At 38.8% G+C, this 26404-nt stretch overlaps 1 protein-coding gene across 1 annotated transcript in view; it reads right to left on the minus strand.

Moving 5' to 3' along the window:
• The window catches only part of LOC130232359 (transmembrane protein 236), a 74384-nt gene that overhangs the window by 13890 nt on the left and 34090 nt on the right, over positions 1-26404 (minus strand). Inside the window, exon 3 of the mRNA XM_056462213.1 lies at positions 12829-12952. Coding sequence (XP_056318188.1) covers positions 12829-12952 — 124 coding nt within the window. The remainder of the gene's footprint in view (positions 1-12828; positions 12953-26404) is intronic.

Here is a 26404-nt window from a genome sequence, read left to right on the forward strand (position 1 = left end):
AGGAGATGTGAGTTATCGCCTACTTCAACTCTCTCAGGGTGAGAGGAGTGTGGCAGAATTTTATATCAAGTTCAGAACCCTGGCGTCAGAGAGTGGATGGGACCAGCGAGCACTGAATGCAACTTTTCACCGTGCCTTGTCCTCTGAATTAAAGGATGAACTGGCCTTTAGAGATCCTGCACCAGATCTTGAGTCTCTCATTGATGTTGCCATCCGGGTAGACCATCGCCTAAGAGAACGACAACAGGAACGAGGTAGAGAGACCAGGTTATTTGAACTTTATGTACCTTCTAGCACCGTCACTCAGCCCCTTGAACCCAATGATCTTGATGAACCATTGCAATTGGGGAGAACTAGATTGACCCAGACCGAACGGGATCGGCAGATGAAAGACCGATGCTGCCTCTACTGTGGAAAGCCAGGCCATTTCCGTTCCACTTGCCCTGAACTGAAGGGAAAAGCCAGCTCTCGTCCAGGGAGAGGGGGACCCGGGCGAGAGTAGATACTTCCCCCTGTGCTATCACTTCCAGAGTGTCCATTCAAGCCACTCTCACCCAAAGCAACCAACTTTACCATCTTAGATGGCAGACCACTTGGTTCAGGACCGGTTAGTCACTGCAGTACATGTCTCCAGTTAAAGATAGGGGCACAAAGAGAAGAGATACAGTTTTTTTTATCCATTCAGCAGAACACCCCTTAGTGCTTGGTTTCCTTTGGTTATTTCATCACAACCCTTTTATAGACTGGTCCAGATGTGTTGTAAAGAGTTGGGGTACTAACTGCTGTGTTTCTAATTTTTTCTTTTGCCATTCTCTTGAGCCACTGGAGACATTTCTTGGACCTCAGCCTGATTCCTCCAGATCACCTTCAACCCACACTTTAATCATACCTACCACAGAAGTACGGGTGACACCCAAGCTCAAGCCATTAACTATCAAGTCTCCAACCCTCTTGCCAGAGCTACCTAAGGTTCCCCCTCCATGTCTGTCTCGAAATCCCCTAGAATACATGGTTCTCAGTGAAGTCTTTAGTAAGTCTCAGGCAACTTCGTTACCCCTGCATCGTCCATATGATTGTTCTATTGAACTTGTACCTGAAGCATGCCCACCTCGAGGAAGATTGTACTCCCTCTCCATTCCTGAAAGAACTGCCATGGAGAAATACCTGAACGTGGCTCTAGACAGTGGATTCATTCGCCCCTCAACGTCATCTGCAGGAGCAGGCTTCTTTTTTTGTTTCCAAGATCGATGGGAGTCTTCGACCCTGTATTGATTATAGAGGTTTGAATCACATCACCATTAAGAATCGCTACCCATTACCCCTGATGAACACTGCTTTTGTGATTCTGCAGGGCGCCACTATATTCACAAAGTTGGACCTCAGAAATGCCTAATATCTGGTCAGGAGCTAAGAAAGAGATGAGTGGAAGACCGCTTTCAACACCCCAACAGGCCACTATAAATATCAGGTGATGCCTTTTGGCCTTGTAAATGCCCTAGCCATCTTCCAGGCATTCATTAATGATGTCCTCAGGGAGATGTTGAACAGATTTGTTTTCGTTTACTTGGATGACAAACTCATTATTCCAAGTAACTATTAAGAGCATGTACAACATGTCCGGCAGGTTCTCTCCCAGTTGTTGAGACACAGGCTGTTCGTTAAGCTGGAGAAGAGTGAATTCCATGTCTCCAAAGTGTCGTTTCTTGGGTTCATAGTATCCAAATGTAGCCTTCAGATGGACCCTGGCAAGATCAAGGCAGTTCTGGATTGGCCACAACCATGTTCCGTTAAAGAGGTACAACGATTTTTGGGGTTTGCCAATTTTTATCAGAGATTTATTAGAGGCTTCAGCTCTATTGTAGAACCCCTCTCTGCCCTCACCAAGAAGACTGCCAAGTCATTTGTGTGAACTGAGATTGCCAATAAGGCCTTTAACAGACTGAAGAGTCTCTTCACATCTGCCTCCATTTTTAGCTCTTCCAGATCCAGAGCTTCCTTTTGTAGTGGAGGTTGATGCTTCTGACATAGGCATAGGAGCATTCCTTTCTCAGAGAAGTAAGACTGACAACAAGCTACACATATGTGCTTATCTTTCTCACAGGCTTACACCAGCGCAGAGTAATTATGACATTGGGAACCGTGAGCTTTTGGCAGTCAAGGTGGCATTAGAAAAATGGAGACACTGGTTAGAGGGGGCCAGACATCCATTTCTCATCTGGACCGACCACAATAACATCACCTACATTAGAGAGGCTAAGAGGTTAAACTCCAGGCAAGCTCGCTGGGCCCTTTTCTTTAATTGTTTTGATTTTACTCTCTCTTATCGCCCAGGCGATTCAAAGCCAGATGCACTGTCAAGGCAGTTTGGGTCACTAGAGAGTGAGACCACACCAGAACTTATTATACCTACCTCGAGAGTGGTTGGCGCAATCCAGTGGGGAATTGAAGAGATGGTCAGGAGAGCACAGCCACAGACAGTGCCAGGTAATGGCCCTCCAGGGCGTCTCTTTGTACCTAACCATTTACGCTCTTAAGTGTTGCAGTGGGCTCATGCTTCCCTCCAATCGGGTCACCCTGAGACTACTAGAACCCACAAGCTCATTCAGAGGAAATTTTGGTGGCCAAAACTGCAAAAGGATGTCCGAAACTTTGTTGCTGCTTGCTCTATTTGTGCACAAAACAAGGAACCAAGAACCCGACCTCAAGGCCTGCTGCAACCGCTGCCTTTTCCTAAACATCTATGGACACATATATCGTTGGACTTCGATACAGGGCTACCAGAGTCCAAAGGTAATACAGTCATTCTGGTGGTGGTGGACAGATTTTCCAAGGCATGTCACTTACTCCATTTGCCCAAACTTCCAACAGCAAGTCAGACAGCAGAGCTTCTCATGCAAAATATGTTTACGATCCATGGCTTTCTGCAAGACATGGTCTCCGACCGGGGACCACAGTTCACGTCCAGGTTTTGGAAGGCATTTGGCCAGCTCATAGGATCCTCTTTTAGTCTCTCATCTGGCTTTCACCCCCAATCCAATGGTCAGACAGAGAGGGTAAACCAAGAGATTGAAAGGTCTTTGAGATGCTTGGTTTCAGACAATCAAACCACTTGAAGCTCCCGGTTGGTCTGGGCTGAGTTTGCACATAACACCCTTTACCACTCTTCTTTGGGAATGTCTCCTTTTGAATGTCAGTATGGTTTCCAGGACAGGAACCAGAAGTCAGTGTCCCAGCTGCTACACAACTGGTCCGCCGATGCAGACGATCATGGCAGAGAGCTTGAGTAGCCTTACTAAAAGCAACCCAACAACAGCAGAGACAGGCAAATAAGCGCCGAAGGCCAGGGCCTACACTTTGGCCAGGTCAGAGAGTGTGGCTTTCAACCAGGGATCTTCCTCTTCGGGTAGAGTCTCGCAAGCTGGCCCCACGCTGTATTGGTCCATTGAAGATTCTCAGAAAGATAAATCCTTTATCCTACCGGCTACTCCTGCCCAGGTCCATGAGGATTCACCCCACCTTTCATGTTTCCAAATTAAAACCTGTTATATGTTCCTCTCTCTCCCCAGCCAGCAAGCCCATACCAAAACCCTGGATCATTGAGCATAGACCGGCTTACACGGTACGCAGACTTCTGGATTCTCGGCTGGTCCGCGGGAAGGTGCAATACCTTGTTGACTGGGAGGGCTATGGCCCAGAGGAGCGGTCATGGGTGCTGGCTAAGGATATACTGGACCCAGTGCTGATCACTGACTTTAATCATGCCCAAAGAAGCTCTAGAGGAATGTCGGGAGCCGTTCTTAGAGGAGAGGCTCCTGTAAGAATTCATTAAGCTGTACTACTCCTCCTATCCAGTGTCTTCTCACACAACAGGATCCAATTTCTATGCTTCCTCCGGAACAGTGAATGGCACCTCTTTCTCACCATCTGCTGTGTGCCACCACTCAAGCTTGATTAGCAACACCGGTGTTTTGCCCTATATAAGTGTGTGTTTTACAAGCTACTGTGTCTTGAGCCATTACTGCCCGGTGTTTTCCAGGTTATATAGAGAAGCTAAGTGACACTTTACTGTTGTGCTTTTTTGACCATCGTGTCTTATTTGTTTTGCTTGTTTACTGGAAGCTCGGCTTCAGTCATTTCTGTTGTACTTTGCATTATATTTTTTAAGTAAAGATCATTTGTTTATTTTTTCTGAAACCGAAGCCTCAAGTTCCCTTATTAATCTTCTGCACTTGGGTTCATCTGTAGAGGAGTTTGCTCAGCAGGGAAAAACCCCAGCTTTGTGTCCAAAAGACCCAGGTTCAATCCTCACCTAAACTGACACCTTACAATAATTGTTTGTATCTGAACTATAGACTGTGTAATCCCAGTACTTCTGTGCTATTTGATACTTTGTAACTAAGAAATTAGAAGAATATTATGGGTGCACATAATAAAAACAGTTTACAGTTTTTAAACATGTATAACACTTATCTGTATGACAAAAATAGATGAAGTATTTTTGACTTTCTTTTGCACTGTCTTTAAAAAAAATGGCTTGTAACACCCGTGATACAGAATACCTCAGAGTGTTAAGGGCTGATGGAGGGAATTTGGCCAGGACACTAGGGTTATACCTGTACTTTTTATGAAAGTGCTGTGGGATTTTTAATGGCCACAGAGAGTCAGGACTTCGGTTTAACCTTTCATTCAAAGACTGAAACTATAATGATCACACTCTGTTGGCCTCAATAACACCTCTTCCATGGCATTTTGGAGTAGCTTTTTGTGAAAGCACAGCCTGTAACCAGTGTGAAGTGTCTGAGGCAGCTGATGTTCCAAGTAGTACTTCTGAACCATTTGAATCCATGTTGTATTATTATTGAGATATAAATAGCTATTTCCTCTGCCTTTCCTTTAATTTACAACTGAGTTTGTAGCATTTATTTAATAATACTGAGTATATCCCGTTTGGAGAATTTAATGGGGATATTTAGGGCTCTATTCAGTGAATTCGAAACTTGGCATGCACCCAAATGCAGCGCCTAATTTGTCAGACTTCCAGAGTCATGCAGCACACCAGGAGGGGAGTGGAGGTTTGGGAGGGTTTCATGCTGCTTTAACTCTACGATTGTGTGGTTAATGTAGTGAATAATTGTGTTAATTAGTCTTTACTACTACTTCACAACTTTTGTAGATTATAATGTCCAAATATTGCCAATGGATGTCCCAGGAGTTCATAACACACACTATTTAATGATGACTTTCTGATGTGCTCAGCTTGACACTACTTGTGCTCGTCCTTGCAGTTGCAATCTCTGTAGCGGCATAAATAGAGACATACAACAAAGAATCAGTGCAGGAATTTTTATGTAGTTAAACATAGGCTATGCTTTTGCCTAGTGCTGATGGATTTGGAAAAACCATCCTCACTAGAGACTGTGATCATACCAAGCTAAAATATACTGTAAAAAACAATTGTGTCATATTCTTATTTAGTGCTGATATTATGTCTGTGCTATTAATTTTTTGTATGGTTCTATTTATGCCAAAAGTGTTATAAACAAATTTCCATTTTGTGACAAGCAGAACAGGCAATAAAGTTTAGGCATAAATAAACATAAGAAAGACATCACATGCATGCCAAACCATGGGTCAACTGAGAAGTAAATTTGTGTCTTAGAAAAAAATCTGGCTACATTCAAACCAGAAAAACGGCAAATATCTGAAAAACAGCCATATTAAATATTGATTTTGTAAACATCTAATCACTTGCACCAATAAGAAACTTATTGTAAATGATATAGGTTGTTGATTGTTTCTCACATTACCAGTTTGAAAAGGTCAGAAAGAGGGGTTATTCCCGCTATGTTTAGGTGAAAGTGTTAAATGTGGAAAGGAAGAAACCGCATAAAAAGAATAGTATATTACATGCATAAAGACATGAAAGACAAGAAAAAATTTCAACTGCGGCAATGAAAACGCACAGACAACTGTGAGACTGACAGCTATGCCCAGAAGTACAGTGTTTCTGAGAGTGGTTTTCCCAATCAGAATACCACAGTGGTTATGTGGATGACAGTGCAGGTCCACTGCCCTAATAATAAACACAATGCAAAATCTGTTGACTACGTCAACAAGTACATTACATCATAATTTTTTGCTGAGATGAGGTGACAGAATGTGCTTTTTATGTGTCTTCTTTTAATAAATAATAGCAAACCCTTTACCATTTTAAATGACGTCTTATTCCTATTTTGTACAACCAAAATTATGGAGTATTTTAATTTAAATTGCTGCAGTCACAACCTAACATCACAGCCTGTTCAAAAAATACATTCATAAATGAGAATACATTCACATAGTTAAAGTTAGATAGCAAATTTAAAAGCAAGCATCCTGAGACATGCTTACACAGTAGCCTATAAGCCTTTACTGTTAGCCTATTACTAGCCTTAATAAAATGCAGGTCATGGCTCAGACACATTCTCTTTAAATCTAGCTTAAAGACATACATGCATGCAAAACTGTGTGCCCCAGTACATCTCATTGACTACATACCATTACATTTGCATAAATCTCACTTATTCACTTTCCTTCTCAATAGTCCCTGCTTTATCAGGGGTCATCAAAGTGGAATGAACCGCAAATTACCCTGGCATATATTTTATGCAACAGATGCCCTTCCTGCTGCATTCCAGCACTGAGAGTACACTAACTTGTAACCTCCCGGTGCTGGAAAACACCCATACAATCTCTCATTCACACAGACTCAATTTATCCATTTCAGCAATATTGCATATTTTTGGACTGTGTGGGAAACCAGAGCACCTTGAGGGAACCCACATAAACACGGGAAAAACATGCAAACTTAAAACTGAAAAAACTCCTACTTGCATATACTTATATATTTTACATTCACCGGGTAAGTGTGACGTGGGAATGGTAGCCTGGGCATTGCACTGGACTGACTGATTGCTACATGTCACACTTTTTTTTCAATGCATCACAAAGCAACTGACAAACACTATATACCTCAAGGCTGATCATATAACTTCCACCTCCTCAAATTATTGTTAAAGCTGTTGTTGTTTTATTATTATTATTTTTATTATTATCATGATTCTTCTTATTATTATTATTATTACCAGCGTGAGTATATAGTTATCACATTATTAAAAAAATCATCATACTGTTAGTTAAATTCTTCTTTTTAATATAATTTTTTTCTTATTATTCTCATTGTTTTGTTTGCTGCACTTTATTTTTTGACTCCCCTTTCTTCCTTTCCTTTTCTTCTACTCTTCCCCTTCCTTTTCTGTTTTTTTTTTCTATTTCCTCTCTTTCCTCTTTTACTTACTATTATTATTGTTATTTTTATTATAATTATTATTTTTAATATTATCATTATTTGTCCTCTTCCTAATTTCGCAACCTCCCCTCACCTCATCACTTTTATCATTAATAGCATTACGTTTACTTTTGTTATCATTATTATTATTACTGTCGTCTTGTCCACCTGTTATCTCCTCATTATCATTATTATAAGTATTTATACCATTGTAATCATTCAGGTCACTGTAAATGTTGTAGTAGTTCCTGTAGTAGTAGATGTCGTTGGTTTAGTGGTATCAGAGGCAGTAAAGGTATTGTTGTATTAGTAGTAGTAGTAGTAGTCGTCATTGTCGGTGTAGTAGTATCAGAAGTAGTAGATGTTGTCGATGTAGATGTTGTAGTAGCAGTGATTGATGTAGGAGTTCATTAGTAGTAGTCATTGTTGTAGTTGCATCAGTAGTAGTAGTCGTGGTTGTGGCTGTAGTAGCAGCAGAAGTTGTAATATTAGTAATTTTCTGTGGTAGTAGTTGGTGTAGTACTTGTGATTTTTTATTATTGTTGTTGTCAGTTATTATTACTGTTGTCTTTTTTTTTTACTGTCAGTACTATCATACATTACCACACACACACACACACTTAAAACTATTATGAGCAGCAACTACACTAATTCTCCTTCATTTGCTTATATTTTTATTTCAAAAGAACCAGAGATTGGACAGTTCCTGATAAGTCCAGAAAACCTGTGAATAGATTATCCCAATGCTGCAAGGACTTCGAAGCCAAAACAAACTCTTGGTCAATATACACCATTATTTTTTCAAGTACTGTAATAATCAGATCAGTTATATATATATATATATATATATATATATATATATATATATATATATATATATATATATATATATATATATATATATATATATATATATATATATATATATATACACATTTATACATAGATATTACTTCGTCAAAAAAGTCTTATTGTGTTGATTAGCATATACAGCAGAGTCCACCCTATACACAATATTTTTCTCCTTTTGTTTTTGAATGTATTAATGTGAACTTAATGCTGCTTTAGAACAAAATTACTTTGAAAACAGCTATACAAGTAAACTTTAATTAAATTGACAGATGATTCAGTCAAGTGAATGAAGATGAAATTAAAATGTCTAGGTTACGTACGTAACCCTCGTTCCCCAAAGGAGGGAACGAAGATGTTTATGTCAAGTTGATCGGCTAGAGGATTTGCTTAGATTTGCAGGGGGAACGTCTCTGTTGCCTCCTTCAGAGAACGAGGGTTACATACATAACAAAGACTTCCCCCTCAGTTGATTACTACGAGTTTATGTTAAGTTGATCTACTAGGGGACCATATCCTAAGCACTACAGAAGTTAAACCTATTACACAGTTTGGGGTGATGTGTGTCAGGTGGGTAGCATGAACTCCAAGCACCACCAAAGGTGTAACCATCCAACGTCCTTGACCCTAATTACCATGGGAAAACTAGTCCAATCATGTCTAGCGCTTATACACTTACCTAGTGTATACCCTGGCTTACCCAGAATACTACAGTACGTTAAGAAAGCCTGCCAGTCCAGATGGGGTAGGCTGCTGCAGATATCACTGCTACCCAAACTGGGAGATCTGTGACAAGACACATTTGGGCTTGCCCTGGTTAGGGGGAGCACAGCATATGGAAGATAGTTCGCTGGTAGGAAAGACACAGGTCTACTTATGTAGGGGACTCACAGTGGCTGACATTACGCCTAAAAAGGGGGCCACATATAGCTGGGACCATACCCCAGAATGCGTATCAATCAAACTGGTATCCCAACAACATAATGAAGCAACACATGGCTCCTCCACCAAGTCAGGTGTAGGGGGCCTTGGATAAACTCTCTAGGGTTCACCAACGGAGAACTCAAGCTAGCAGAGCAGTATACGTGCACATAGCTACGGGTAAGGGAGCAGGACATAGCAAGAGTTTTTGACAACGAGGTTAGCCTTCTCCCATATGACTGGTGCTACACAGCAACTGAGAGGAAACTCCACGATTAAAGAATCTCGTGAATGTGTTAGGTGTCACCCAGGCCACAGCTCTACAGATGTCTGTTAGAGCGCCACTGCATGCTAATGTCCAGGAGGAGGCAACACCTTTAGTAGAGTGTGCTCTCACCCTCGAGGGACATAGTTCGTCTTGAGTATGGTATGCAAGGGCAATGGCATCCACTTTCCAGTGGGCCTCTGTTTAGATATGGAACTTTCCTTTTGCCGACCTCCGAAACATACGAGTTGGTCAGAGGATCTTATGAATGGTTCTTCAGGTTGATTGTTGCGAACCAATTCTGGGGATAGACACATGCGATGATGTGCTTCTTCGGGACCATGCCTGAACCTTACCCTATACAGATATTGGTTCAAGACATGCAGATTCAGAATTGGTCTTGACCCACTGCTCTTTTTGGGCACAATGAAGTATGGGCTGTGGAACCCAGACTTCATCTCAGCTGGAGGGACCGTGCCAGTTGCATCCTTCACTAATAGAACTGCAATCTCTTCTTGGAGGGGATTCATGGCAGAGAAATGCATGCCTTTGTACTTGGGAGACTGTCGGGTGAACTGAGTTGGGTAGCCCAGTCTCATCATCTGAATAAGCCACTGTGATGAGCTGGGCAGAGGTAACCACGCATTCATATGCATTCCATTGGCCTGTTTATATACAAATCAGTGATTGGTGCTTCGAAACAAATCTTTTAGTCCATCAACTCAACATAAACTTGTAGTGATCGTCTGAGAGGGAACTGATGTTTACTCATTCTTTTTTGAGTAAACATTGTGATGTGACATTTTGTGATTTGTGATTATTCATTATTTTTGATTTGACATTATTCGGCTCTGATATATAAAACAATAATTAAAAAATATATATAAACTAGATTGATATTAGAATATCACATAAAGGCATTCAAAGAGTTGCTCTACTGTCTAATAAAACATGCAACATCCATGTCTCCCAATTCTATTTTCTTCCCCTTGGCCCTTGAAACAGAATGCGAAGGGGAAGGGCTTCAAAATTTACCTCTAAGAAATGGGACAGCACAACAACACCTGCAAACATCATCATATGTCATCGTGTACTCTTGCTTCATATGAGATCAACGATCACGCTTGCTGTAATTATTCCAGTTGCGGTTTTATTTTTATTTTTTGGTATTTATCTTCAGGAAATCACTGGAGGCAACGATATCATGTTATCATTACAATATAATGTGACAATAAGGTTGTAACTGTACTGTACATTTACACTGGGGCCATATTCATCTATGTAATCACAAGAAAACAACATAAGTGTTATACCAGACACTGTAAAAAAGTGATTACCAGCTACTTTACTTTTCTGACAGGGGATTTGAGTGTCATCTTCTCAGATGTCAAAGTATGTTGTGGGACTGCTATACAGGAGTTATTATTATGGATTATAGATAGCGAAATGTATCGTGGTCCTCTTCGAGGGGTATCTAGCCCTTCCCCTTAGCCCTACACCTTCAAGCTAAAGAGACTAGGTGATACCCCCTTGTTTTGCATGTTCACATGAAGGGGTAGGGGTGTCCCTATTCTTTTGGAAGGGCTAAGTGGTAGAATTGGGATTGGGCCTAAGTTTAGGGAAACAGGGTTAGAACATGTCAGATCACCTGTTAGTCTAAGGCCCAATCCCAATTCTATTTTTGTACCCCTACCCCTTTTCCCCCTTACAACCGAGGGTTAAGTGGAAGGGCTTCAAAATTTACCCCTAAGAATTGGGACAGCACTACAGCACCTGCACACATCATCATATGTCATCGCGATCTCATGCTTCATATAAGATCAGACGATCGCGACTGCTGTAGTTATTCCAGTTGTGCTATTTTTTTGGTATTTATCTTTAGGAAATCACTGAAGGCATATATTATGTTATCATAATGATCTAATGTGGCAATAAGATCATAGCTGTACTGTGTATTATCACAGTGGCCATATTCATCTATGTAAACACACCATAAACAACATTAACATTATAGCAGACACTGTAAAAAGCTCATTCTCAGCCACTAGACTTTTCTGACAGGGTATTATCGAGTGTCAGAATGTCCTGCTGTACAGGAGTTATTAATAGGGATTATAGATCGCGAAAAAAAAAAAAATTCATTTTTTGCAGTTTTTTAAAAAGCATGACGGTAAAACACGAACACGGATATGAATATATTAAAAACATATGTTTGTTTGTCGTAAAAAGTCGTAATAATGACAAAAATACTAATTTGTGGATCTCCTTACTTCCTCAGCAATGCTGCCATTGTGGCTGTTGTATTCTGGGAAATTTTCTTACCCCTTGGTTTCGAGTGTGGTCCTGAAAAATCATAATTCGAAGGGCTATTCACCCTTTCCCCCTAGCTCTACGCCTTCAAGCTAAAGAGAATTTGGTAAAGAAATTGGTAAAGAAATTGGTACACCCCTACCCTTTGGCATGCAAGCGCAAAACGAGGGGTAGGGGTAAGGGGAAGGGCTAAGGGGTAGAATTGGGATTGGGACTAACTCTTGGCAGTCAGTGGTTTATAAGTACTCCAAATATAAAAAGACTAGTCTTGGCTAAACCCATTGAGAAGAAAATAAATAAACAAATTAGCCTGACAAATATGCGCAATTATGTAATAGCGTTAACGTTAGGTTATTATAAACAGCATTGCATATTTTGTTTCAATACACTAAACAGCTACAGTCACATTCATTTTGGCAAGCTCTTTGTCAAATTAGTTTGTATGGTATCATTTTATAAAAAAAATCTAACAAATTCAGTTCTCTATTATCTCATCATTTTATTTTATCTAGATAATATGTGTGAACTTAAGATGTGTCCAATGCAACTTTTGTAGTTATGTGAAATATAAATACTGGTAAAATACATTATTTGTGGCAGAAACAGGAAAAAATTGTTATAATGATTTATGACTTTAAAATTTTTTGTGCCAATACTGAAAAAACAATTCTGAAAAACAGAATTTGTTAGGCATAGAAAGTTTGATAAGATAATGGGTTTTAATGCAATACATGGATAATACAGGATTTTGCAATAATTTATATTTTATAAAGAGTATAAAAATGTAGAAATAGAACATAATTGCCTATATATTATATGAAAAAGGAACAAAAAAAACTTTCACCCCTTTACAGTTTCAAAGTTATTTAGCATAAACTAGCACAAATTACTGCAAAATACTGCAATTTTACCATGGTTAATGTTGTCACACTCCTGTTTGACAACTTGTGTGTGTATATTTATATATATATATATATATATATATATATATATATATATATATATATATATATATATATATATATATATATATATATATGTAATTTTTATGGACAGCCAAACAAGAAGTAAAAGAACAGATTATAAGAATTATTATAAGAACAGTTTTAATGAGTATTTATTTGATTTAAAAAAAATTTATTAGAATTTGTTTTACCTTGACCGGTAAGTCTGCAATGTCGGATTCTTTCCACTATATCAATGCAGATCAGGGAGAAAAGAACCAATGACACTGGCAGTTCAGCAAATGTGTCCAACCTCAGATTATGTCTAATCTGTACCTAAAAGAAGGAAGGAAAGGCGTAAGACTTCTAGGGTGTCCTTTCTGCAGAGTTTAACTTCAACCTCAATTAATGTGCAATTTGTGTATGTGTGTGTGTGTGTATGTACTAGTTTTGGTGGTTTAAAAAGACAGGTTTTATATAATGACATGGGTATGACCTAGTTGTACAGTGGTTTATGAGGATGCATCAAGTGCTTGTAATTTACAATGCATCAAAATCATACTTAACAAGGTCTTTTCACATTTTTATTTTTCCACAGGTTTCCTGCGAGGGATGGGTTTAGAGGTATGGGTGGGCTAAGGTCATGTAATAAGCAGTTTTTACTGTATAAAATACGTTACAGCTATAGAAATTCCCTGAAAATCACCAATACCAATGTGTGTGTGTGTGTGTGTGTGTGTGTGTGTGTGTGTGTGTGTGTGCGCGTGTGTGTCCAAGAATGCTGGTAAAATAGTTTTTACTCAATGCTTCATTGTCTTGTACTGCACACTTGATGTGCAATGATATTTGTTTTGCAGTCCCTAGATAAAGCAAACACATTTAATTATTTATTTACACAGCTAAAAATGAATCCCATTGTGAAGGGGAATTGTGACTGTGACTGTAGTATTAAGAAACTTGAAATTGTTATGTTTAAATTCTTTTTATTAATGCGACTTTTATATTATACTGCCTGGTATGTCTAGTTTCTACTCATTAGTTTATAAAGTTACAGATTATATTCACCTATACCTACTAAGGCATTCATTATAAAGTTTGTTTCTTGTTTTCTTTGTTCTTAGTCTTATGTTCCTTGCTTTTGTTTCAGACAACTAGACCAACTTTTTTTTTTGTCAGGCCAATTTTAAGGATTGCCCCTAAAAATCTGGCTTTCCTGTCACTTCCTTATGCACAATTTTACAATGTTTTGACACAACATCTTGATAAAACCTTAGTTTCCAGGGAAAGCTTCTGGGAATGGTTAAGAATAGGGTGGATGTTTATTTCTGATGAGCTTAAAAGCCAGTATTTCAGTTTTGAAAATGTAACAGGTCTACAGTTATCTGGGCAACTAGTGTAGTTTGTTTTTGTAGGCAAAGTCAGACAGCTGCCTTAACATTTATAGTCAGTGTTCTTGCTATTTGCAAATTATGTAGGTTGATGAGTCCCCTGAACCAACAAGGCTCTAATATTTACTCTTCCAAAACATAAAAAAAAAATTGTAATTATTTTGAACATGAATTAATAATAATAGTCAAATTGTGTCATATTAAAAAAGTAAACATCAATCAAAAATACATCAATCAAATATCCTTGTATTTGTATAATTACAAAATGTCTCATATGTAAAAACATGCTTCTTGTATGTGTATATATATATATATATATATATATATATATATATATATATATATATATATATATATATATACACATACACACAGACTGGCCCAAGCTTTCAGGGGGCCCTAAGCAGGATTTTATTTGGGGCCCCCTTGGTGCAAACAATATGACAAATTATCGTCGATCCTTCATTATTCGCACACTTTCAATTTAAAACATGCATTATTGATTTTATTTGCTGTAGCTCTGTTGCTTATATAATAAAATATATGTTTTAAGACAATTCTAAATATTATTCTGCAGAAACAACTGCCTATTGATCCCACTTTTTATATGACTGCTTGCCGCAGAACTAAACAATTAGACAAAAAATTAATCTGAGCTGTAATTATTGTTCACAGAAACAAAAACAGCTGGAAGTAGCCAATAGCACACTTATTATTATTATTATTATTATTCAGTCACAAAACGCTGCCAAAGAGTCAAAAATATTGACAATAAAGATCATTTTTAAAAAATGGATATAAATGTAACACTGAAACAAAAAATTGTATTTTGGAGTTCAAATATCTTTAAAAAAAATCTATCTCAAATTAAATCAGGAAGCATTTTCTAGACATATTCGCATTTCATATTACTAAATGTCTAGAAAAAAATTCAGTTTTCAGAAAAAATTCTAAATTAAGTGATTTTTTTTTCTGTAAAACAAACAAATGAATCTGCCAATGAGATAAGTAAGGCGACGCAGTGGCGCAGTACGTAGTGCTGTCGCCTCACAGCAAGATGGTTCAAGCCTCGACTGGGTCAGTTGGCATTTCTGTGTGGAGTTTGCATGTTCTCCCTGTGTTCGTGTGGTTTTCCTCAAGGTGCTCCGGTTTCCCCCACAGTCCAAACACATGCGGTACAGGTGAATTGGGTAAGCTAAATTGTCCGTAGTGTATGAGTGTGAACGAGTGTGTATGAATGTTTCCCAGAGATGGGTTGCAGCTGGAAGGGCATCTGCTACGTGAAACATGTGCTGGATAAATTGGCGGTTAATTCCACTGTGGCGACCTCGGATTAATAAAGGGACTGAGCCGAAAAGAAAATCAATAAATGAATGAGATAAGTAAAATAATCTTATTTAAAACCAAAAAAATATATTCTTTTATTTACCCTAATAGGCAGATTGAGTTTTTTAATGAAAAAAAAAAAACACATCATTTTGACTAAAAATCTGTCTAAAAATGTTTGTTGGTTTAAGAATTTTTAGATATTTGGACTAGGAACAAGACTAAAACTTGAAGAAAGAAAATCATTTTTGCAGTGTGTTTACCAACTGTCAATGATCATTAGTACATGGCTGTGTAATAAGAAATTTGAACCAAATGTATAAATCAGAAGCTTATTTTTTATCACCAAGTTTCTGAAGCGTTTTGCTGCTGTGCCGTGCACTGTTGCTTCAATCACGATATCAGTGATTCTGATATATATCGACAGAACTCAAGAAAACCAGCCACGATATATCACCATTTTTGTAAATGAAGGGGAAAAAAATGCATCAAAAAGTTCTAATGCATTTCTTTTTAAACACGTTTATAGAATTGCATCAATGTAAAACAAGCGCACAGCTGTCAAACAAGCTTAACAATGCTGATGTGCAGAGAGCAGTTTGACTGAAAAGAGCAAATCTCTATCATAGCAGCAGAATCTCAATTTTGTGGAATATGCATTGAAGAAAACGGTCACACTTTACAATAAGGTTGATTAGTTAATGTTAATTAATGGATTTACTAACATGAACAAACAATGAACAACATTTACTACAGTATTTGTTCATGTTAGTTAACGTTAGTTAATGAAAATACAGTTGTTCATTGTTAGTTCATGTTAACTCACGGTGTATTAACTAATATTAACAAGCATAGACTTGGATGTTAATACTGCATTTGTAAATGTTCAATTATGATTAATAAATGCTGTATAAGTGTTGTTCATGATTAGTTCATGTAAGTAAATGCATTAACTAATGAACCTTAATGTAAAGTGTTACCAAGAAAACACTTTTTTTTTTACAATAATTTATTGCTTTCTAGCTTTCTGTAAACTTAAAAGACTTATTACAACTTGACCAACTTTATATTATGAAAACATTTTATGCTTTGCCCTGGTTTATTTTAATTAAAAAAAATCCTGCATTCCCACTAGATTATAATATTTTTTCTTCAACTGATCAGAACACTCTGAGAAGTGAGCACAGACTCCTCTGAGCACGTATGATGTTTTCAGCAGTGGAGAACATTAGTTATTTACTCATCGGTTTAAAAAGAGCATAATTTTTAAGATTTAATTCCCCTAATAATTTTAGCCAAAATATCATCTACAAGACTTTGCCAAGGTCTGTAAGGGTTAAATAAACGCAAGGCCCTTCAAATCAAATGTTCGTGCCCTATTGATTTCTTTAGCCAACATATATGTTACAGCAGCTAAATGCCGAAGGCTTGGCAACTCAAAGCACGTTTTTACGCACACAAGCAATGTCCAGTCTTGCTCCTCTTCAAGTTTGAATTCACTTTATTTGTCTTAATGGAAATACATACTTGCAATTATTAATGGTGAATCCCTTAGCGTCCTGAAAGGTGTGTGTTTGGTGTGATAAAAACTGCATACGTTCTCTTCCTCAAGTCTTCTTCTCTCATGCATGAAACACCGACTTAAAAACTCTTTGTGCACATACTACCCCCAAGTGGTGACAGCAAAAAGTACATTCACATCATCACATAGGCTCCTACACACCGGCCCCATAATTGTTGGTGTGCAACGACAATTAATCTCTTAAATTATCAAAGGAGCCAAAAAAAAAGGTGTATGTGTACTACTTCTTTAAGGATCAGTGCATTGTTTTTTCTAACAACAGGCAGATTTTGGAAACCGGTCTTTCCAGTAATCTTGTTTTTGTCTTCAGTTGTACAGAGCGGACAAATCTTTTTTTATCAGGATATGTGTGAGTGATTTTGCCTAATGACAAGGAACCACGTGGAGCAGTTGGATCCATAATGACCACTATGTCACCAACATTGAAGTTTCTATGTGGCTTCCTCCATTTTTGTCTTTCCTGTAATAGTGGAAGATATTCCCTTATCCACCTTTTCCAAAACAAATCAGACAAGTATTGGACTTGTCGCCATCTACTTCTGATATACAAATCATCTTTTTGGAAAAGTCCTGGAGGAAGAAACGGTTTTGATCTCAACAGCAAGATATGATTCGGCGTAAGTGCTTCCAAGTCATTCGGATCATCAGAAAGCTTTGTGATGGAACGGTCATTAAGAATAGCTTCAGCTTCACATAGTGTGAAAGCCCTCATCATCCAAGCATTGTTGTCGAAGTGTAGAGTGCACATTTACATTTAGTCATTTAGCAGATGCTTTTATCCAATTTACAACTTACAAATGAGGACAAGGAAGCAATTTACACAACTATAAGAGCAACAGTGAATAAGTGCTATAGGCAAGTTTCAGGTGTGTAAAGTCTAAGAAGCAAAGCATTAGTAATGTTATTATTATTTTTATTATTATTATTTTTTGAGAGATTACAGTTAGTGGTATAGCCAGAGAGGCAGTTGCAGATTAGGATGGAAAGTGGAGACTAAAGAGTTGAGTTTTTAGTTGCTTCTTGAAGACAGCAAGTGACTCTGCTGTTCTGATGCAGTTAGAGAGTTCATTCCACCAACTGGGCAGATTGAATGCGAGAGTTCGGGAAAGTGATTTCTTCCCTCTTAGGGATGGAACCATGAGGCGACGTTCATTCACAGAACCCAAGTTTCTGAAGGGCACATAAATCTGCAGAAGTGAGAGCAGATAAGAAGGAGCAAAGCCAGAGGTCGCTTTGTAAGCAAACATCAGAGCTTTGAATTTGATGCGAGCAGCAACTGGCAGCCAGTGCAAATGGGTGAGTAGCGGAGTGACGTGCTCTTTTGGGTTCATCAAAGACCACTTGTGCTGCTGCGTTCTGAAGCAGCTGAAGAGGTTTGATAGAGTTAGCTGGAAGCCCGGCTAGTAGAGAGTTGCAATAATCCAGTTTGGAGAGAACAAGAGCTTGAACAATGAGTTGAGCTGCATGTTCAGATGGGAAGGGTCGGACCTTTCTGATGTTATAGAGTGCGAATCTGCAAGATCGAGCAGTTATAGAAATGTGGTCAGAGAAGTTTAGTTGGTCATCAATTGTAACTCCAAGGCTTTTTACTATTTTGGATGCAGTAATGGATTGAAAAGTTATGGTGTAGAGTCGAGTTGGCAGAAACTTCAAGCATTTCCGTTTTTTGCGAGGTTAAGCTGAAGATGATGATCTTTCATCCAGTGTGAAATGTCTGACAGGCAGGCTGAGATGCGAGGTGGAACCGAGGGATCATCAGGGTGAAAAGAGAGGTATAGCTGGGTATCATCAGCAAAGCAGTGGTAGGAAAATCCATGTTTCTGGATGACTGGTCCTAAAGATGTCATGTAGATGGAGAACAGAAGTGGCGTAACATCTTTACAAGACAAATTAGCCTCTCCCACATGCCTCCATGATGGGATCCTGCAGGCGTATTAAAGGTCCATTTTATTCCATCTGATAGAAAAGTACGCTGAATTGTATCATGATCCAAACTCTTCAAAGCATTTCTAAGCTCTTTCTCTGTTCCTATAAAATTTGTGCCATTATCAGATCTTAACTGCAATACTTGGCCACGACGGTACATAAAACAATGGATGCAATTTATGCAGGAATCTGTATCCAGAGAATAGGCTACTTCAAGGTGTACTGCTTGACTGGCCATACAGGTAAACAAAACTCCATATCTTTTAACAATACTGCGACCTCTCTTCACATCAACAGGTCCAAAGTAATCCACTCCAGTGTTGGAAAAGGGAGGAAGATTCGACGTGATCCTTTCCTTTGGCAAGTCAGCCATTTTTTGTTCCCCAACTTTGCCTTGAAAACGTCGACACACAACACACTCAGAGATTACTTTCCTACAAGCAGAGTTTGGATTAATAATCCAGTACCTCTTTTGTAAAGTTGACATGTGGTTTCTCCCCGCATGGCCTAGTTGTCTATGAATATGTTGCATGATAAGTTTGGATACATTATGTTCTTTCGGTAGAATAACTGGTCTTTTTGTCTCCTCGGGTATTGCTGCTCTACTAAGTCTTCCACCCACTCGAAGTAAACCATCCATCAACACTGGATCAAGCTTGTAAAGGTTACTACACCTTTTAACTCTAGGTGTTCCACTTTGCAAGGAAGAAATTTCTTGTTTGAAGGCTTCAAGTTGAGAAAATTCAATAATTGGTGAATCTGCTCGAGAAAGATCATCTGGTGTAAGATTTTGACCATGGAATCCAGTTCAAAAATTTCCTCATTAACTTTGTCCTGTTCTACTGTAGAATTGTTCGTTCCAAAAGTGAATGAGGACAGAATGTATTTTCTGTGTTGCTTGAGCTTCAAAAGAACATCTTTAAACTTTAAAATCTATGCCACTGCTATTTTCAGTTTTGTCCAATCAGAAAAATAGTTCAAGAGTTGATTAATTACTCTGTCAGAACAGTTTGAAATAGCAGCAGTTACCACTGTATCCCTTTTTAGCTCAGGATCATTCATCAAAGCTTGGTCAAAAGAGGACAGTGGCCATTCTTCTGAAGCTTCTAACCGAAAATCTAGACCCTGTATCCATCTGCTGGATTTCAAGAAGTTTTCAATACACATGCCTCTAGAGGCATCATCAGCAGGATTCAATTTTGTGCCAATATGTCTCCACTGTTCAACATATGTTGCATCCCTGATGACCGATACTCCATTTGCAACAAATGTATGAAACCTTTTGGCATCATTGGCAATATACGGTCCAAAACACTGACTTATCTAGATCTATTTGGAGTTCCTTCTTAAGCATAAGGTCAATTCTGACTACTAAAACAGCAGCTGCAAGTTCAAGTCTTGGTATAGTTATTTGTTTCAAAGGAGCAACTCTAGATTTTCCAAGCATGAAGGAAAGTCTCACCTTTTTAGTTTCATCTTCCAGACGCAAGTAGGAAACAGTGCCATAACCACATTGACTTGCATTTGAAAAGTGATGCATCTGAGCTGTCCTGATCATTCCAAAACTTGATACTTGAGGCATCTTGTCAACTTTCACCATGGTGATCCTGTTGAGATCTTGCAGCCACTCGTGAAAGGGTTTGTGGCATCTCGCTATCCCATCCGATGTTTCTTTTGCACAATTCCTGTAAAAGCAACTTGGAAGGGAGTATTAGAGAGGCAAGAAATCCCAAGGGATCATAAATAGAGCTCACAATCGACAAAACGCCTCGTCTTGTGTGTGGTCTTTTACTTACAGCAATCTTGAACATGAATGCATCAGATTCCACACACCAATACAACTCAAGCGCTCTTTCTACAGGTAGATTAACTTTATCCAGGTTGAGATCTTTTGTTGATTTTAACAGATGCTCTTCTGGAATATTTGCTAACACCTTACGACTGTTACTTATCCATTTGCACAACTGGAATCCTCCTTTGGAACAGATTGCAGTTAAGTCTTTGACCATTTGAAGTGCCTCTCTTTCTGTGGGAGCAGATAACAAATAGTCATCTACATAAAAGTTATGCAGAATAGAATTCAAGACTTTGGTTGAAAAGCAATCCTTGTAATTTTCTGCAAGTTTTCTCAAAGCAAAATTGCTGCAGGTTGGTGATGAAATAGCTCCAAACAGATGAACCTCCATTCTGTATTCTTTGAAGCTTTGCGTAATATCACCGTTGGGCCATCATAGGAAACGAAGAAAATGCACATTCTTCTGTGTGTCACATGTTCTTGTCTAAACCTGGTCAAAACACCCAACAATGTGTTGGTGAGATTTGGGCCTTTTAGCAATTGTTAATTCAAGGACACTCCTTTGAAAACTGCACTGCAATCAAACACAACTCGAATGGTCTTCTTTTTAGAATGCTATACCCCATGATGTGGGATATACCACACCTCACCATCATCTCGAAGTAACTGATCTTGTGGTACTGCTTCAGCATACCCCTTATCGATAACATCAGCAAAAAAGGTGGTGTACTTCTTTTGAAATTCCTGGTTGCAACTGAACTTCCTTTTTAAGCCCTTTAAGTGTTGTTCTGCAAGGCACCTATTATTTTGTGCCAATTAACAATTCAACTTCAGCATCTATTTTTGGAATTTTGATAACATCCAAATACATCAATTTCCTTAAATCTTCTGGATCAAGCACATTATCTTTACTTACAGGTATTGTCTTCTGAGTCAAGACTTCTGTCAAATCCATGAATTTACCTTCAGATAATCCCGAGATCTCCAATCCAGTGAGCACAGATGTATTTACTACATTCTCATGCCCCATTGTTCGAAGCAATATGCGCTAATGTGTGCCAATTATCTTCAGCTTCCGCATAAGCCCTTCGGTACAAAAGATGGCAGTGCTCCCTGGATCCAAGAAAGCATATGTTGTTACTGTAAAGTCTCCAAGCTTAGATTTTACCTGCACAGGCACAATGGACAAAGAACAAACCTGTTCTCCGGCCTCAATATGAGCATAGGTCTGCAATGTAACCAGAGCATTACTCACTTGTTTCTCCTCAAAAAGTTTATCCTTAGCTGAAATATGCACTATAGTAGGATGCTTCTGACTACACATGCTACAAATCTGGCCATTCTTACAGCGTTTGCTAATGTGTCCAAATTTTAAACAAGCAAGCAAATTCCATGATTTTTTAAGAAATCAATCTTTTGTCTGCGAGTCATTTTTTGAATCTCAGGGCACTTCTCCAAAACATGAGTTTTTTTGCATGTATAACAGGATGAAAAACTGTTCTGTGATGGGTTGACTTTAGACTGAAACCCTTCAACAGTGTTGACTACAGCAACTGTAGCTGCATTTTGCCCACAACCACTGAAAGGTACAGACTAAGTAAGTCAAAATTCACAAAATTCACAATTTAGCCATACAGACTCCTATTCTACCCACATAAATAATAGTAATGCATATCTGGCTAACTCTCATAGAGACTGTGTCTATTCCTCGTATTATTAGATCAAGAAATAAACGTACTGTGTGCTCCAGAAATAATCTATTAAGAATTAAACCAGAAAAACCACTAAAAAGTGAAAATACAAATTTCATAAAGCTTGGTCTCCTAAACATCAGGTTACTAGCACCTAAAGCACTTATCATAAATGAAATAATAACAGATAACAATCTTAATGCACTCTGTCTCACTGAAACCGGGCTGAAACAAAATGACTATATCAGTTTAAATGAAAATGAATCTCCTCCAGGATTCTCATTTAAACATGATGCTCGTCAAACTGGTCATGGTGGAGTTGCATCAATCTTTAGTGATATTGTTAATGGTAATCAGGGAAACAGGACTTATGTTTAGCTCCTTTGAAGTATTAGCGCTTAATGTTATGCTTCCGGACACTATGCAAAAACCTATGTTGTCTCTCGCTTTAATCACCATATATAGACCCCCAGGGCCCTATGTCAATTTTCTAAAAGAGTTTTCTGATTTTATCTCTGACTTACTAGTTAAAACTGATAAAATACTAATTGTAGGAGACTTTAACATCCACATAGATAACGCTAACGACACATTAGGGCTCGTGTTTATGGATTTACTACATTTACTAGGGATAAAGCAAAACGTTATTGGTCCAACCCATCGCTTAAAGCATACACTAGATCTAATTCTGTCTTATGGAATTGAGGTCATTGATGTAGACATTATACCACAAAGTGATGATATTACAGACCACTACCTCTTACTATATAAGCTGTGTTTACCAGAAATTAGCAGATCCGCTCCAATATATCGCCCTAGTAGAACCATTGTTCCATCCACCAAAGATGAATTTATAAATAACTTACATGATCTTTCTCTATTTCGAAATGCACCCGTAAACGCAAATGACCTTGATGTAGTAACCAGCAGTATGGATGCCATCTTTACTAGCACTCTAAATTCTGTGGCACCCATCAAACTGAAAAAAGGCTAGAGAGAATAAAACTACACCATGGTATAATAGTCATACCCGCGCTCTCAAAACAGCAACCCGTGCCCTGGAGCATAAATGGAAAAAAACTAAATTAGAAATTTTTTGAATTGCGTACAAAGACAGTATGTCCAGCTATAGGAGGGCTCTAAAATCTGCCAGGGCTGAGCACCTCCGCAAACTGATAGAAAATAATCATAACAATCCTAGATTCTTATTTAACACCATTGCTAAATTAACAAATAATCGGTCATCTTTGGAACAAAATGTTCCACCGCAAATTAGTAGTGATGACTTCATGAATTTTTTCAGTAATAAAATAGAAGGCTTTAGACAGAAAATAGGAGATATTAAAGAGCCCATATTATACATGAAATAGGGTCATATTTAGGTTGTAAGGGTCTCCAACAACAGTCTAATATGCATTCAAGGTCAAAAAACACTTTCATGGTCTTATAATCGGCATTTATTTTTCCCTAATTATCCCAGCGACTCCCATATGAATCGTTCAGCGATTCATTTGTTCCCAAACCCATCCTCAGCGCGAAGCTAATCTGCGCTGATTGGACCGATGACAGCCTGCTGCGATTGGTCGACGACACTGACAGGCTTCAGCGCGAGACAGAGTGAAATGCCCAGCTGCTAATCTACAATATAAAAGTAGTCACAGTGCATACACGCTTCATAGTGGATTTTGGCTGCCAGTGGGTGAATGTAAACACAGACGATGGACTAGAAAATACTGACGACTAACTATTTTATTGAGCAAAAAGTCCAAGAACTGGCGAGGAGATCTCCTAGCCTCCTAGTCACAGTCTTCTTGCTCTTTTCACACACAAACACACCCACACACACGCACACACACACAGGGCCTGCGCGTCCATAGAGGAGCGGCTGAATAGAGGCGGCGCGGCGCTCAGTTATATCCGCGAATACCCGTGCGTTACACACACGAGGAGACACACACACACAGGGCCGGCGCGTCCATAGAGGAGCGGCTGAATTGAGGCGGCGCGGCGCTCAGTTATATCCGCGAATACCCGTGCGTTACACACACGAGGAGACACACACACACAGGGCCGGCGCGTCCATAGAGGAGCGGCTGAATTGAGGCGGCGCGGCGCTCAGTTATATCCGCGAATACCCGTGCGTTACACACACGAGGAGACACACACACACAGGGCCGGCGCGTCCATAGAGGAGCGGCTGAATTGAGGCGGCGCGGCGCTCAGTTATATCCGCGAATACCCGTGCGTTACACACACACACACGAGGAGACACACACACACACATTACTTAACCGTTGCATGTGTGTAAACAGCTGAAGATCCGTAATCAAAGCGGCACGCGTCGCGTTTTCAACGTGGCTTTACACGCGATATGAGAATATAAAAAGTTAACCTGATACAGTACACATGGTTACAAGTAACAAAACACAACTAAAAACATAATTTACAGAGTAAACGAGGCAATAATTTTAATCGCACGTACTTACACTGGTGAAATGGGGGAAGAAACTGATCCATGATCCACTGATCCATGTTCAGACAGTCTTCACTGATCCTTCCTTTAACAAACTGATGAAGTCTTCTTTGAAATTTTCTATTTTAAATTTCTATTTTCAGAAGCACTCAGAACTGCTCAAGGCTGGGCTATATTGCTGATGTTTCATCTTTGATTAGACTGTCCATAATATCCATCTGCACAGCGTGACTTAATTCGACCGGTGTCTGTGTGTGTGTGTGTGTGTGTGTGTGTGTGTGTGTGTGTGTGTGTGTGTGTGTGTGTGTGTGAGACTTTTTTTTCTGTTAGTGGGCGGGGCCGCAGGTTTCAAATCTCCCGGGTTTGCGCGCCCAACTACTTGTGTTTCGTAGCTGCGTCATCACGAAACACCTAATGACTCGTTATCAAGACGACTCGTTTGAAGCACTATGAGTCGACTCTTTTATAGATGAATCAATAGTTTTAAACACTGTACACTTACAGATTTAAGCCTTAGCTGGACATTTCACTTCACTTAGAGCTGTGTTACACACTACATGGAAGGGCATTTTCAAAAACCCATAATATGGGCTCTTTAAAGTTTCTGCACCGCCTTATACTTCAGATCCAGTAAACATTCCACTGAATCTAAATAACGTACAGTGCTTCAAAATCATAGAACATGAAGAGCTAGATAAAATTTTAAATAGTTCTAAACCAGCTACGTGTATGTTGGACCCAATTCCAACAAAGTTACTGAAAAAATTGCTACCTGTTATAGGAGAACCTCTTCTTAATGTAATCAACTCTTCTTTATCATTAGGCCATGTTCCAAATCCTTACAAGCTAGCTGTTATTAAGCCTATTATTAAGAAACCACAACTGGATCCCAGCAACTTAGCTAATTATAGGCCTATTTCAAATCTTCCATTTATGTCTAAAATACTAAAAAAAGTTGTTTCTGCTCAATTATGCTCCTTTCTGCAGACGAACAGTGTTTTTGAAGTGTTTCAGTCAGGTTTCAGAGCTCATCACAGTACAGAAACTGCATTAGTGAAAATAATCAACGATTAACTCTTAGCTGCTGACCAAGGGTGCATCTCGCTATTAGTTTTACTCGATCTTAGTGCAGCATTTGACACCATTGATCACGGTATCCTCATAAATCGCTTAAAGTCTACAGGTGTCCAGGGACAGGCTCTTCAATGGTTTAAGTCATACTTGGCTAACCGTTACCAGTTTGTGAATATTAATGGACAGCCTTCACAAGTCAGCCCAGTAAAGTACGGGGTGCCTCAAGGATCAGTTTTAGGCCCTTTGCTGTTTACAATATACATGCTACCCCTGGGAGACATTATTAGAAGACATGGGATCAGCTTTCACTGCTATGCAGATAATACTCAATTATATATTTCAACTAAACCTGACGAGATGTCTAAACTGTCCAAGCTAACTGAGTGTATTAAAGATGTTAAAGACTGGATGACCAACAATTATCTTCTCTTAAACTCAGACAAAACAGAATTATTACTTATTGGGCCTAAATCCTATACACAGCAGATCTCACTACAATTAAAGGGATACAAAGTTAGCGTTAGCTCTACTAT

This window comes from Danio aesculapii, chromosome 7 (genome assembly GCF_903798145.1).
Source record: "Danio aesculapii chromosome 7, fDanAes4.1, whole genome shotgun sequence".
Lineage (NCBI taxonomy): Eukaryota > Metazoa > Chordata > Actinopteri > Cypriniformes > Danionidae > Danio > Danio aesculapii.